The 13317-nt window shown below is 37.9% G+C and overlaps 1 protein-coding gene across 5 annotated transcripts in view; it reads right to left on the bottom strand.

Annotated features, from left to right (window-relative positions):
- Positions 1 to 2927: 2927 nt before the first annotated feature.
- SSX2IP (SSX family member 2 interacting protein) overlaps positions 2928 to 13317 on the bottom strand; it is a 34008-nt gene continuing 23618 nt past the window's right edge. For 4 of the 5 annotated variants that reach the window (XM_067538564.1, XM_067538566.1, XM_067538565.1 and 1 more), the window contains 6 exons: positions 12507 to 12657; positions 9566 to 9702; positions 8914 to 9087; positions 7277 to 7388; positions 5020 to 5140; positions 2928 to 4773 (listed from right to left, as the gene is read on the bottom strand). In XM_067538564.1, coding sequence (XP_067394665.1) covers positions 4689 to 4773; positions 5020 to 5140; positions 7277 to 7388; positions 8914 to 9087; positions 9566 to 9702; positions 12507 to 12657 — 780 coding nt within the window. In that variant the 3' untranslated portion in view covers positions 2928 to 4688. The remainder of the gene's footprint in view (positions 4774 to 5019; positions 5141 to 7276; positions 7389 to 8913; positions 9088 to 9565; positions 9703 to 12506; positions 12658 to 13317) is intronic. The other variant, XM_067538567.1, reaches the window with a different exon arrangement.

Here is a 13317-nt window from a genome sequence, read left to right as displayed (position 1 = left end):
GGCTGGTGTTGGTTCACCTTCCAGACTAATGTGATAATTATGGTATTTTACAGAGTTCTGGTGAATCATGAAGTACAGGAACAAATGAAGTTACCTTGCAAGATGGGTTAGTAAAATAAGAACAGGGGCAAGGAGCTGGAGTCTTGAAATACTAAAAGTTTGGGCTAATCTCTTCTGGGTGCTTTCCAAATCAATAGTGGATAAGGAGAAACCTTTCTTCAAAGGTAAAAGTATTTATTTCCTCACTTTGGGCCAAATCCAATTGCTATTAAAGTCACCAGAAATCCTTCATTACATTAAATGGGCAGGTTGACCTGAACGTATTTCAGGACTTAACAAAAGTCAAGCATACAATAGTGAAATTCCTATTTCTATCATGCTGTAGTGGATATACTATATTGTATCCCACCACATTTGGAAAGTAGATGGGCTTCTAGGTATTGAATGCTTAATTTTTTTGAGCATGGTACATTTCACTGCTTCTTCTTGTAGTTAGCCATTTTATGACCCTTCACTGCTAAACTCTTAACAGATCAAGAATCATGAATAACTAAATCCAAGCAAATAATCTTGTATCTGGTCAGCCTCCCATGTTTGGAAAAAGCAGCATCACTTTTATCAAGGAGACTGAAAAGGTAGCCTAGCAGCCGTAGTGTTACTTGCTGCAGATTAAAGATTGTGCAGCAATCTTATGTCACCACACTGTTTGTATTAAACTCAGAGAAATGGCCACCTTCGTATTGTACATGTGCAACATTACTTTATCTGGTAGTAGTGGTATTTGTATACCACCTGCAGATCTAAATTATATACTGATTACACTTAATGGGTGAACTCCACCCTTAGCCCCCCCAAGGTCTCGGAGATCAAACCCTTCAGTTCTTAGGACTCAATCTGTCAATCACCTCATGCTTCTCCCACTCTCTGACCAGGACTCAGGTTGCAGTCCCCTGGTACTAACTGCAATTACCTCAGCAGGTCTGACCCAAGCTCACATCTTCCAGTTCTGTTCCCTCTGAGAGCAATGACAGTGGCTAATACAACAACCAGACAGCTCCTTAAAGCAAAGTTATCTATTTAGAACAGAAGTATTTCAGAGAAAGGTACCGCCTTAAAAACAACAAAGCAGGCTGTACTTGTAGCTATCTTTCCTCTAAAGCTTACCATTCCCTGGATCTGGGAAGGCCCAACTTCTTCCGACTCTCTCTGCTGGGTCTCTGTGTCAGCCCGTCTCCCTCGACTGCTTTTGACAAGTCAACCCTTCCTGTCCCGAGAAGGGCTTCTTACTGTTTAGCACTCTTTTCATCTCCAGGCTCCTGCCTTTGGCAAAATGAGGCTGGCAGTTTCTTGGAAACTATAGGCAGAGTCCTTGAAACTAAGCGCTTGCCCCATTGTCTTTCAATTGTGAGCTGGGGTGTCCTTAGCAGGATCTACTGTGTTGCTTTCCTGTTTGCTCTTCCCAAAGCCCTCACATTACCTCAATATAGTCATAGAGGAAAGTATAATAAGCCACCACAGATATAGAGCAACTTTACCTTACTGACCAGGTCACTGCAAATATTCATACCCTTGTCACATACCAGTATTTGTACATGAACACATAGCAGGTCTATGACCATCACACACTAGCCCAGACACTACACAACACAACTGATTATAGCTGACAGTTACAGGATACTGTCCAGGATGGCAGAACTCAAAAATTGACCTACCAGTTCACCATGTGCCTCAGTTTCATACCTGTTTGCAACACAAGCTGCTTTTTCATGGAGGCATTAAAATGACATTTATAAGTTTGTGTGACTCCTCAGAGGTTTTCCCTACAACTAAAATGCATGTAGATTGCAGAATTATAAGCAAATTATTAGACAGCCTCAGTTGCTACTATTCCATAAACAAGAAATTTGATGAATAAGCAACACTTCTTTAGTCCTTCAAAATCCTTTTATTACCCTAAAAACTCTGTAATGAGGAGAAAGTGTCAAGTATGGGAGTCCAATTAAGTTCTTTAACAGGAAACTGACCAAGCTTCCCAGTATATCACCATACATATATACACACAGGCATGCACACATACACACCACCACTTAATTAAAACAAGTGCAACACCTAGTGGCATACTAGAATCACCACAATCATATTATAAAGCTTGAATAATCAGCTAGTTAGGGTTTAGAAAGCAAGAATTCTCTATGCGACTTTAAACTCCTAGCATATTCCTGCCTCCTTGTTGAGATTTTTACAGCTCTGAATATATTCCTTATTTAATGGAAAGCCTGAGAGCATAAATTCACTGGGCCAAGTCCTGCCTATTGACATATGAGGGTAGATCTGAACTCAGTGGCATTTGGGTACTGTTATGCAATTTCAGTAGAGGAAATGGCTCAAACTCTCACAGATGAAATAGAAAAGAACTATTTTGTAAAAAATGCTGTGATTTTGAAAAACCTATGGCATTAAAATAATCCGGATGATTAACCTCTAGAAAAGGATGGCTGACAGGCCTTGAGCCTACTCTAGGCAGATCAAAATTCACATGCATGTGACTGCCTGCTTCCTTAAGAGTGCTTCATGCAGGAGATATTATACCTGTGCTCTGGAGTTTACACTGGCTTCCAATTCATTTCTGGTTGAACTCGAGGTGTTGGAGTGACCAGTGACATTCCAATGGTTTCCATCTTGGCTCCTTTAGTGACCTCTTCTTCTTCTCTCATCCCATGTGATTCCACAGCAGTTGAGATCAGCTAAGACACCTAAACCAGCTGCACCCAGGTTTGAAGGAGAGGGATCTGGTGGCACTGAGGGCTCTTAATGCTGGAGTTCATTTCCCTTCCTTTATTCTGACAGAAGCAGAGTTTTCTCAGGCTCCCTCTGAAGGGGTTGGGCAGTGACAGAAAGTGAGTTACATTCATACTAGTTTGGGGGTGCAAGGTTTTTAATTTTTACATAGATAAATCATCTGGTGCTATAATATATTAGTTTCACTTGGAACAAAGAAGAGGAACATTTTAATAAAACAAAATAAATAAAATTTCAGAGACCCATGTCCAGAGAAGAGATGCCCATGGCCAATGAGAATTAAGGGTTGCTATTCAGGACCCCAGAGCTTCCTTGGCAAGGAAAAGGAAGCCTCTGCAATTGAACTCTGCAAAGCAGCAGTGCCTTCACAAAACAGCTACAGTCTACAGTTCTGTTTCATTAGATTCTGCTTTTAGGCATAGGAACCTATAGCACAGGACGAGAAGCAAAATATGCTACTGGTAAACTATTCATAGCTGACTAACTGCCATTAGCATCTTAACAATACTATCCTGCTCTAAACTACTTTACTGAAGGAATGGAAACATTTTTACCCAATAACGACCTTGACGGCCTCAGTTTATCCCTTCAGAATAAATCACAGTTAACTCATAAAACTTTTTTTCTGTGGTCATAACTGTTGTGGATCTGTAGCAGTATTTATGGCATATGCATCAGTAAAGTACCTCAATATGAAAGAGCTATGGAAGCACTAAATGGAGAAGTGAGGTCATGAAATGAAAAGTAATCACAGAAGACACTAAATGTTTTGCTACTGGTACCACACTGTCCGTCAAGTTGAAACCCATCCCTTTTATCTCTTACAGTTTCAGAATTCTGTCACGCTCTATTCTTTTCCCCTCCCTTCTGTACTGCAAATTTTTCTTTTTTATCTCTGCCTCCCTTTCACTAAGACCACTCCCTTATGTATGGCCACTTCATGGAGTTATGATCAAAATGGATTTCCCTAAGTCAAGGCCAAAGTAACTGGCATCCATTAAAAAGGAAAACATATCATGCAGATCTGTTGATGTAGGACCATGACAGTTTATAACTGCTTAATACAAAAAGATTATGCTGGACTGCAAAAATTGAATGCACATAAAATATGAGACTACATTTCATAGAATATACTTTGCACATTTATTGTCCAGATATGTTTCAAAGAATTTGATTCTTGACTGAAACAATTACAGTCCTAACACATTTGTAAACAGAATATCACTATAAAAACAGATTAAATTGGCATGTAAAATACTATGATTATAGATGCATGTGTTTCATTTCATGGCATCTTAGCAGAATCATTTATATTGTCTATTTACAAACAAAGATCTTGCACGTTAATCATTGGAAAGCTATGAAAGAGGTACTTTCAAGTCACACGACTTAATAAATATATAACCTGTTCTGTTAAAAATCTACAGTATACTGTACATTCAAGTTGAGACAATAATTTTAATGCTAGTTACACTTGATATAAATGTATATTTATGATAATTAAACAATTTCTAAAAGTGCTAGCTTTGTCTGTGATGAAAGGAAACACTAGTTACAGTGTTTCATTTACAACTGAAATAAAATCTCATACATTCCTTCAAGTCACAGAATCTGAGCTTTTGTTACTAAAATATTCAAAGCTTTTTAAAAAAAAAGGGGGGGGGGGGAATTGTTTTTAAAAATTAAAAAGCCACACCCACACACCACAACTTGGATCACCTCTGAAAGGATGATCAAACTCATAACACCCTGTTTCACCTTAGAAAGAAAAGTTTATGGACACATTTCTTTAACATAAGACAGGAGACAACTCTAGAAAGTCTAAGGCAGTTAATCTATACAACAGAGAACATGAACTTTAGAAATCTTGTGACCAAGGTCTTGATGCATTATTCAGTTTCTGATCTGTTTATTCCTTTCCATTGCTTTGGCTTGCTGTCTTCAGTAGTTTTATTGAATACAGCATTTGAACTGCTGGAAAGAGACAATAAAAATGTAACTAATATATTCCTTTACAAATATAAGTAAAAAATTGTTCTGATAGTGGTTTGAAAGTTATATTATAATTACACTAAATAATATATTCCACTGCAATTCTTGTCACAATGTCTAGTTCAGAACTTCCCTGAGCTATGGTCACTTTCTCTAATCACTATTACTCCAGCTGAACAGTTTTCACTCACTATAAAAGTAATGACCGGTTTATATAATTTCAGATACCTGTTGTGTGGGATATGCTGAATTGTCTGGCAAAATTCCTCTGAAGTAGGTACACTAGTCAAACAGTGAGGTTTCTTCTGCCGAGATCTGAAGTTCATTAACTGATTGTCTGTGTCAGAACCTGCAAGTTATACAAGTAAGTTATTAAACAACGATGTAGTTATAAAAGTATCAAGAGAGAGGAATTCTTTCATGGCTCTTATTTTCTGTGAATTATAATAAAATAATAAATATGTACATTCATTATTATTGGATGCATTGGACTCAAATGATGTTGAAATCAGTATAGGCACATTGCACACAGCATTATTTTGTTTTGTAAACATTTAACTTTAAAACAAGAAAAACAGGAATGGTATCACATGTCTGAATAACTCTTCTCATATAAACAGTCACACTGAAGTCAATGGGACTACTCGTGTTCAAAGATACTCACTCATATTAGCATTTTTTGAATCAGGTTTTTACTTCTTGTTTAGCAAATCTTATTTCAACTGATATAAGGCTCTCTCTAGAGTCTAGGATACCTGGCAACATCCATGCAAAAATCACTTATGTCAACAGGACAGCTCATAAACTAGCCCAAAGTCCAAAACAAATTAAACTGAATAGATAACATTATTTAGCACTTTCTAATCTAGTCCCCCATTTAAGTGAATGAAAAGACCTGCATTAACTACAATGGAAGTTCGAGCCAGAGTAACTCCTTTTAATTTTGACATTTCAAAGTGCTTCACAAAGACAGGCAAGCGGAATTTGTTTTACATGGCACTTCCGAAAGGGTTATAGTATTTTGAAGTTTAACATAATAAAGACTTAAAACTAAAATAAAAAATAATTTTTAAAAATTATTCTAGTGATAACAGTTAAGTAAAGGTATCCAAATGGCATTATGTCAAGATAGTGAACCTTTAAGAGGCAAAGGAATCCTTTAGTTTTATTATTATTACATACCCTCAAATCTAAGCTACAGGGAGAGCTGTTTAATGCTACATTTTCTCTTAAAATTCACTTAACACATCCACACAAAATAAAATCCATAGGCACTAAAAAAAAAAAAAGAGAGTATGAAAAAAATCACAATTAAATCCTATAGCACACAAGTTTGACACCAATCAAACAAATATTTTTTAATGAATAGCACCCAAATAATTCTGTCCCTAAACATAAATGATTCATACCAGCAAAAATAATTCCATGTACAGAGAGATTTATAGGAAGACATGGGGTGCTGCACATTGAAAGAAGTGGCAGAGAGGTATGGTGTGAGAGAGCAAAGTCACTTTATCTTCTGAGCATATTTACCTAAGTATCTTTACATGCCAGTTGTTATCTCATGTTTATGTTTAATGTTGGCTCCCAGGACAAGGATTCATTTAACAATGATTGCTTTTCTCTCTCTTTTTTTTAAAAAAGTATCTTGTGCTCCAGGGTGCAAACTAAACTGTGCATGTGCAAACTTGGTAGTGAAAAAAAAAATGTATCCTACACTGATAAAAGACTGAGAAGTCATAGGAAACCAAGCAAAAAAGTTTTAAATGTTAATTTTATGTTTAATGATAATGTGATATGAAAAATATGTATTCTAAATTATGAATATGCTAGAAAAAAATCTTACCTATAATAGCCACAAATATTTTCAAAAGGTTTCTAAAGGAAGTGATAATCATCCCAAATCACACTAGATACAATCTGCCATTGAAATGATGGCAGCACACAGCCAATTTCCTTTTTATTACCATCACTAGCATCCCTTTCACTGTTACGGTTTTCCAAGTTGCTTCTTTTCCATTGAATAGCTGTTTTAGGTTCTCTCTTACATGCAATAGCTAAATGTTTCCAGGATGATGCTTTCTTCCTACCTTTATTTCTAATCTCTTCAGCTGTCAGTATGTCACCTTATTTTTCTATCCTTATCAGTGTTCAAAAGGCCTCCCATCTGATTCACTAATTAAATATGCTATTTATTGCTAAGAGTTATGTTATATATTTAACATTCAACAGGTCCCTTCTCAAAAAGGTTATCATGTAACCATGACTGGATTATCACCATTCCCTTCTTTGGTGAACCTAAGAGACCCTAGCTGTCCTGACTTTCACATAGAATTTTAATGTTTCTGAAATGATATGATGAATTCTCTCTAAACTTAGCAAGTCTCCATTTCCTTGTGTATGTATCTTCCAGCTGAGAGAGACAAAATAAACATTACAAGGCAGTCTTATGAAATTTACAATAGTTAGTGAATTAAATACTTGCTTCCTGAGAAGGCACTTTGAGTTTTCACATGTTCAGAGTTCTTGTGATCAGAAGTCATACTCAAAAACTGTTGCTTCAGCCAAGCTCCTCTATCTTCTTCAAATGCCTTTCTCTGAAAAGAGACATGCCAACTTGTATTCCATACAGAAGGTAAGTTTATACTGACTGATGTGTTTTGCATGTAAAGTCATAAAGTGAAGTTCATTTATATTGACAAAATGGGCAGTTTAACATAGACCTACAATTGTGCGAGCCCTGAAAGGATCAAATGGCAAGAGTGTTTGCAAACCGAACCTCATTGTTTGGCTCACAAGGATGTGCTAATGAAGGTCCTTTCAAGTGTGTCTCTCACTTTACATTAGAGCTTCTGGGTGGGAAACTACTACTCAGATGCTAAACACACCTTCTATGCAGCTGCCAGGAAGGATTACTGCTCAGTGGTGTAATGGTAAAATAAATAAATTGTAAACTAACCTAAACTGAACTCTACATTACCCCAATGAGAAGTGGGTAAACTGTTTACCCACATTTACCCTCAACTACACTACCGCTGTACTGATCAACCCTATGCCCCGAGTGCCTTCTGGGAAGGGAAAAAAGAACTGGAAAGTAGTCCTGATTATTCCCAACCAAATCTGAGCCATGAGAGGGAAGAATGAGGGTTTCCCTTTCACAGGGAAGGGGCAAAGTTATGTCAATGTCAGGAAGTCCTCAAAAATCCAGGTAGCAGCAGGATGGGGAGGAGACAGCTACTCTACCTCGTAAAGAGATAAGACAAAACAGGGAGTATACCAAGTAAGGTAGCGAGGAAGCAAATTTCCCCACTGTTCAAAATTCTTCCTCCTACATTCAAAGGAGACATAGCAAACCCCGACTCTAGGCTCAAGGACTGCTGCAATTTTTTCAAAAAGATCTACATAGATCACAGTACAGATAGAATATTAAAGCGTAAGAGGAGAAGCAGTAACAAACTGATACAGGGGATTACAGTTATGCTGCAATCTGGTCTATAGGTTTAGACACTTCTGGTTAAATTGAGCAATATGCTTCTGATATATCTTATATTCTCTCATAATCTTATTAAAAATATTTTTTGAAGTAAAATGAAAATGTAGCAAATTTTATAAACAACATCTTACTGGAACTGAAAGATTGTGATACAATGCGAGGTGTTATAGTGTACCTATAGATAAAGTCTAAGGCCAAAATGTGTTTAAAAAACAAAAGGGGTGCCTCCAGTTAGGTTCCTTAGTCTCTATTTAGCTACCTAAATAAATGCCCTTATTTTCAAAGGCACATATGCAGCTATTTGGAAATCTTGGCCTATTCTTATATAAAGAAAAAGAAAATTAGTTATCCCAGGTCAATGAACTGTATATTCCAATATCTGCATGCAAAATGTAGTATTCTCATATTGCAAAACAGAGTGATCCATTACATTGTCACTAGTCCTGCATCGCATAGTTTATAAGATACAGGCAGAGGAAGGAGAGACCTTCCTACAGGAAGACAAAAGCAAAGGGCTAACAGTACACACAAATGCATACTTTCAACATTGGCTAGGTTTTTGGCTTACTAAGGTTACAAGACTGGCTAATCTTCAGTTTTAAAGATCAAAGGATCTCCCCTTTGAATACCTCAAGTCCTAGTCTAATAGCAGCTTCTGTAAAACTTCTTCGCTCTCTCTCAAAGTTCTTTTTTTGTTCTCTAAATAGTTTCCATTCTTCCTGGAGACGCTCTCTTTCTTCCAACAAATAACAGTCCTGTAGTAACACAGAGGTATCATCATCACATGGAGACATAAGCTGCTGCTGCAGATATAAGGAACAAAAGTCAGAAATATTATTTGGAAATCATTATTCAGACTTAAAATATATTTCTACAAGTTTAAGTTTAGATGCCAGCAAAAGTTTATTTTATGACATGAAAGACAAACAGTCTTGGTCATAAATGAGCTACTAGCACAGGGAATTAGGAAATGTGGAAGGAAAAACTGCAGAAGGTGAACAAAGAAGTTTAGCAGCCTATTCAGAAAGCTGTGGAAAGTAGAGGAGTTAAGCTTTCTGAATAGGGTGATAAACTTCTGTTTGTCTTCTGCAGTTTCTCCCTCTATATGCCCTAACTTCACAACAAAATACTGTTTGCTAAACTGAGAATCACATCCCTAACTCCAGCAGGAACACCCAAATAAAAGAAGGCTTCGTTAGAGTGATGCTTCAATTCCTACCCCAAGAAAGGAGGAAGAGAAGAAAGCATGGTTAAAAAAAAAATAAATCAAAATATCCTTACCTGTAATAGTTGTTGCTGAGTTTTGATCATTTCTTTGCACTGATGAATTTCTAATTCTAGCTTTTCAGTTTCCAGTTCATGGTCCTCTCTTGAAATTACATCTTTGTCATTCAAAGCCCCTGAATGCGCACGTGACACTAAAAATTTTAAAAAGAAAAAAAAATATTATATATTTTTTAAGTCGAGGCAACCACTGGTAACATATTTCAATAAAGACGCTAATTTAAGATAAAAAATGTTTACAAAATAATTTAAAAGACCTTTAATATATGTATCTGTCCAACCTTGGAATTTGAAAGACCCTGGCTATGTCTGCATAACCACGGGCACTTCTGAATAAATTCTAGCAGAGATATACAATCCTGGATCTCAACACAATCAGCCAGATAAAAAATACAATTCAGTGGATCATTTTATTATAGGAAAAAATGTCACTGAATTGCCTCTTAACTATTTTATAATTTCTGGGGTTAAATATGGTCTCTCTGGACCTAGGAGTCCTTGAAAAACAAAATCATCACTTGATGATTACCTGTTCTATTCATTCCCTCTGAAACTCCTGGCATTGGCCACTGTTGGAAGACAGGATACTGGGCTAGATGGACCATTGGTCTGATCCAGTATAGCTGTTCTTATGTTTTGACAAGCAGTGTGCTTTGAAGGCAAACAGGCTAGACAAAGTCACATGCTGAGAGTGGGGGAAGATCCCATTTAAAATAAAAACAGACTCCATATGGTATAGGGAAGAACAAAAAGATAATACTTTTAGTATAAACCTTATTACTGAGCTATTTAAAGATATAGTCAAGAAAAGAAAGTTTAAAAGGTTCTGAACAAAATAAAAACAAATATTAAGAAAACAACAAAAAAATAAATTTAGGTTCAGCTATAACAGGAAACTACTACGCACTCTTGGCGTAAAAGAGGTCAACATTTGGTAGCATATAGATCAGTGGGTCTCAACCCGCGGCCCACTCGTGGCCCAATCAGCACACAGCTATAGCCCATCTGACATCCTCAGGGCCATAACCGTGGGGGCAGCTGCTGGGGGATGCTGGAGGGAGCAGTCCCAGGGCGGGAGGAGGGGCGTTCTGCCCTGGACAGGACACTCTGTTTCTGCAGGGCAGGCACATGTGCCAGCCCAGCGTTGGGTGGGTCTGGATGCTGGGGGGAGAGTCCCTGGCTGGGAGGGCACCCCACATGAGGCAGGCTCCCCATCTTTGAAGGCAGGCTCCAGAGCCGCGCTCTCCAGGTGCTCAGTCCAGCCATGCCACCAGCAGTAGCAGAGAAGTGAGGGTGGCAATACACCTTGCCATAACACAAATTGATTGTAAGGGTGGTAAGTTAATGTTCTGACTTATTTTGCTAGCTTAAAATGCTCTTGGTAGACACTTGCCAGGGTCGAAATGAAAGATATTATATGACTCGAATCGTATTGATGTAATATAACAAATACTGATCTTTTTTTTTCTTGGTAGATGTACATGTAGTCTATATATTGTGTGGATGTGGCCTACGTTACACACAGAGCTGCACATGCGGCCCACAGAGGTAAAAAGGTTCAGAATCACTGACATAGTTAAAAGTGCATCTTGTTCTGCTATTCTCTCTCTGGGAAAGGGAGAGAGTCCTTTTAGGCTAGGTAGTAAGAGAAGCCTTAGACTTTGGTGGCAGCCTTTGCCTAGGCCACAAGCAGACTACCCCTGCCGTCTAATAAAGTCTCTTTAAGAGAGCTTATGCAGTTCACATCCTACATTTCCACAGAAACCGCATGTAAGCGCCAGAAGATTCTATGGCACCTGCCATTACAATTTCAGAGAATGTATTGTAGCTCACAACATATATGCCTCTTTAATCAGATTTCAGAGATTTTAACCACAATAAAATGACTAGTATGACATATGCCTACACAGATCTCAATACGAGATCAAAAGCTGGACTTGTGCTAAGCCTTATATACAAAGCTCATTGTTATAGCAATATTTTGGCCAAGGAAGCTCAGGTCCTCTGCATACAAGGATGCAAATCCCATGAGAGAGGAAAAAAATAGGCTCCTGTTCCCCAGCCCAAAAAAATGTTATTAGAGGTAGATGAGTAGAAAGGTAAAAAATATAACTTAAATATAAAGTGCTCCAAATGTTAAGCATTTATTTAATGCCATGCTTAGACCAGAGTCTCAAAGCAAGGGAAAAATAATACTATAATGACTCAAACTGAAAGATTCAAGGTTTTAGATCTTTTCAAGACAGGATTAACATTTTATCTGAAAAATATTTGCCTTTTTCCTCCATGGCATAAAATGACATCCCTCTGGGTGCTAATGGAAAAGTAAAAATATTTATGTATTTTAGCTGGTTTTTAATGCTATTTAGCAGCTGAAAATTAAGAGAAACTAGCACTGTGCCACCAGCCAGTTTTGTCTCGAAAGCCACCTGCAGCAGCAAAATTTACAGAATGCTAAACCCAAAAACTTTTTAAATGATTTAGATATTTTTTGTGCTTAACTATTTCAAGTTGTTTTAATTTTCACTACTTTGCTAACTCAAACAGCTGGGATGACGGACAATAGAAGTCAAATTTGACACAGGCCACCTTTCTGCTGAAACCAACTATAAGAAATATGTTCCTTCAACAAATGAAAACTTGATACAGAGAATGGGGGCTTACAATTTAAGTGCCTCCTCAGTCGGGGATAACAGTGTTGCTACATAAGCATCTTCCAGCCCTCCTGCAATTAAATCTTTCATATTTCTATTTTGGTTGCCTTGCACTTCAGGTAATCTACTGTGTCAATTTTTTTTAAAATGTTAATTTTAAAAACTCCTTCTAGTTTGAGCTCTGTTATATCAAATGGGTCAGAATATAATAAATAACACAGTGGAAATGGAGCTGCCACAGACAGCATGATTATGCAGAATATAGGTTTGATGATGATACTCACCTTGGTTATCCAGTTTTTCAACATGATTTTTTAGCATTCTCCACTGCTTTCTAATGCTGTTGGTAAGTTGTTCTCGCACAGTTTCACAAGAGAGTTCCCACATATTCTCTTTATTTAATTCCACAGCATCTTCCTCCGTGTCTGACAGCACCTGTAAAAGCAAAAACAAGAGTCTGCTGAAACAGTCCTCTCTATTTTTCTATGGGCCTAATTAACTGAATGAGGGAACAGGAAATTCTGAGAGTTTCCACTGAAGTGCATTTGCCCAGTTTGGACCTGGCAGGAAGTTTGGCTCCCTAAATGCATGGATTTCAGGGGGTCTGAAGGGCATATCTTCCATATTATTTCCTAGCTGCCCTTGTCCCCCAGTATGCAGAATGAATATCAGGCAGCAAGATAATGACAATACAAACACACACATCCCTTTCCTGAAATAGAGTTTAAAGGTTCCGAGGACTCATGCTGCCAAACTTTCTGCCTGGCAGCTGCACTGATGTGACAAACTGGGGATGTTCTTAACATTTCCTCTGAATACTGTGTGCGTGCCCCAGGTTCCCCTATGTATTACTCAAGTATCTCGGTGGTGGGATAAGAGTGTGTAATCACTCTGCATCCTGGCAACCAATGACCGGGGACCATGCTCTGCAAGGAGCCAGCTGAAGGTGTTGGAGAACAAAAGAGAGAGAGGTAGAGACCAAGTGACTCGTTTACCTAGGAAAAAGACAAAGCACTGAGGTGGGGCAGCAGGCTGGGCAGCTGGAAGCTAGTCAGTCTCCTGGTTGGGACTCAAGGGTAAGAGCACTGAAACACC

Source organism: Emydura macquarii, unplaced genomic scaffold (genome assembly GCF_026122565.2).
Source record: "Emydura macquarii macquarii isolate MOO-44397 ecotype Brisbane River unplaced genomic scaffold, CSIRO-AGI_Emac_v2 contig_480, whole genome shotgun sequence".
In the NCBI taxonomy this organism is placed as follows: Eukaryota; Metazoa; Chordata; order Testudines; family Chelidae; genus Emydura; species Emydura macquarii.
This window is presented reverse-complemented; position numbering and strand designations above follow the sequence as displayed.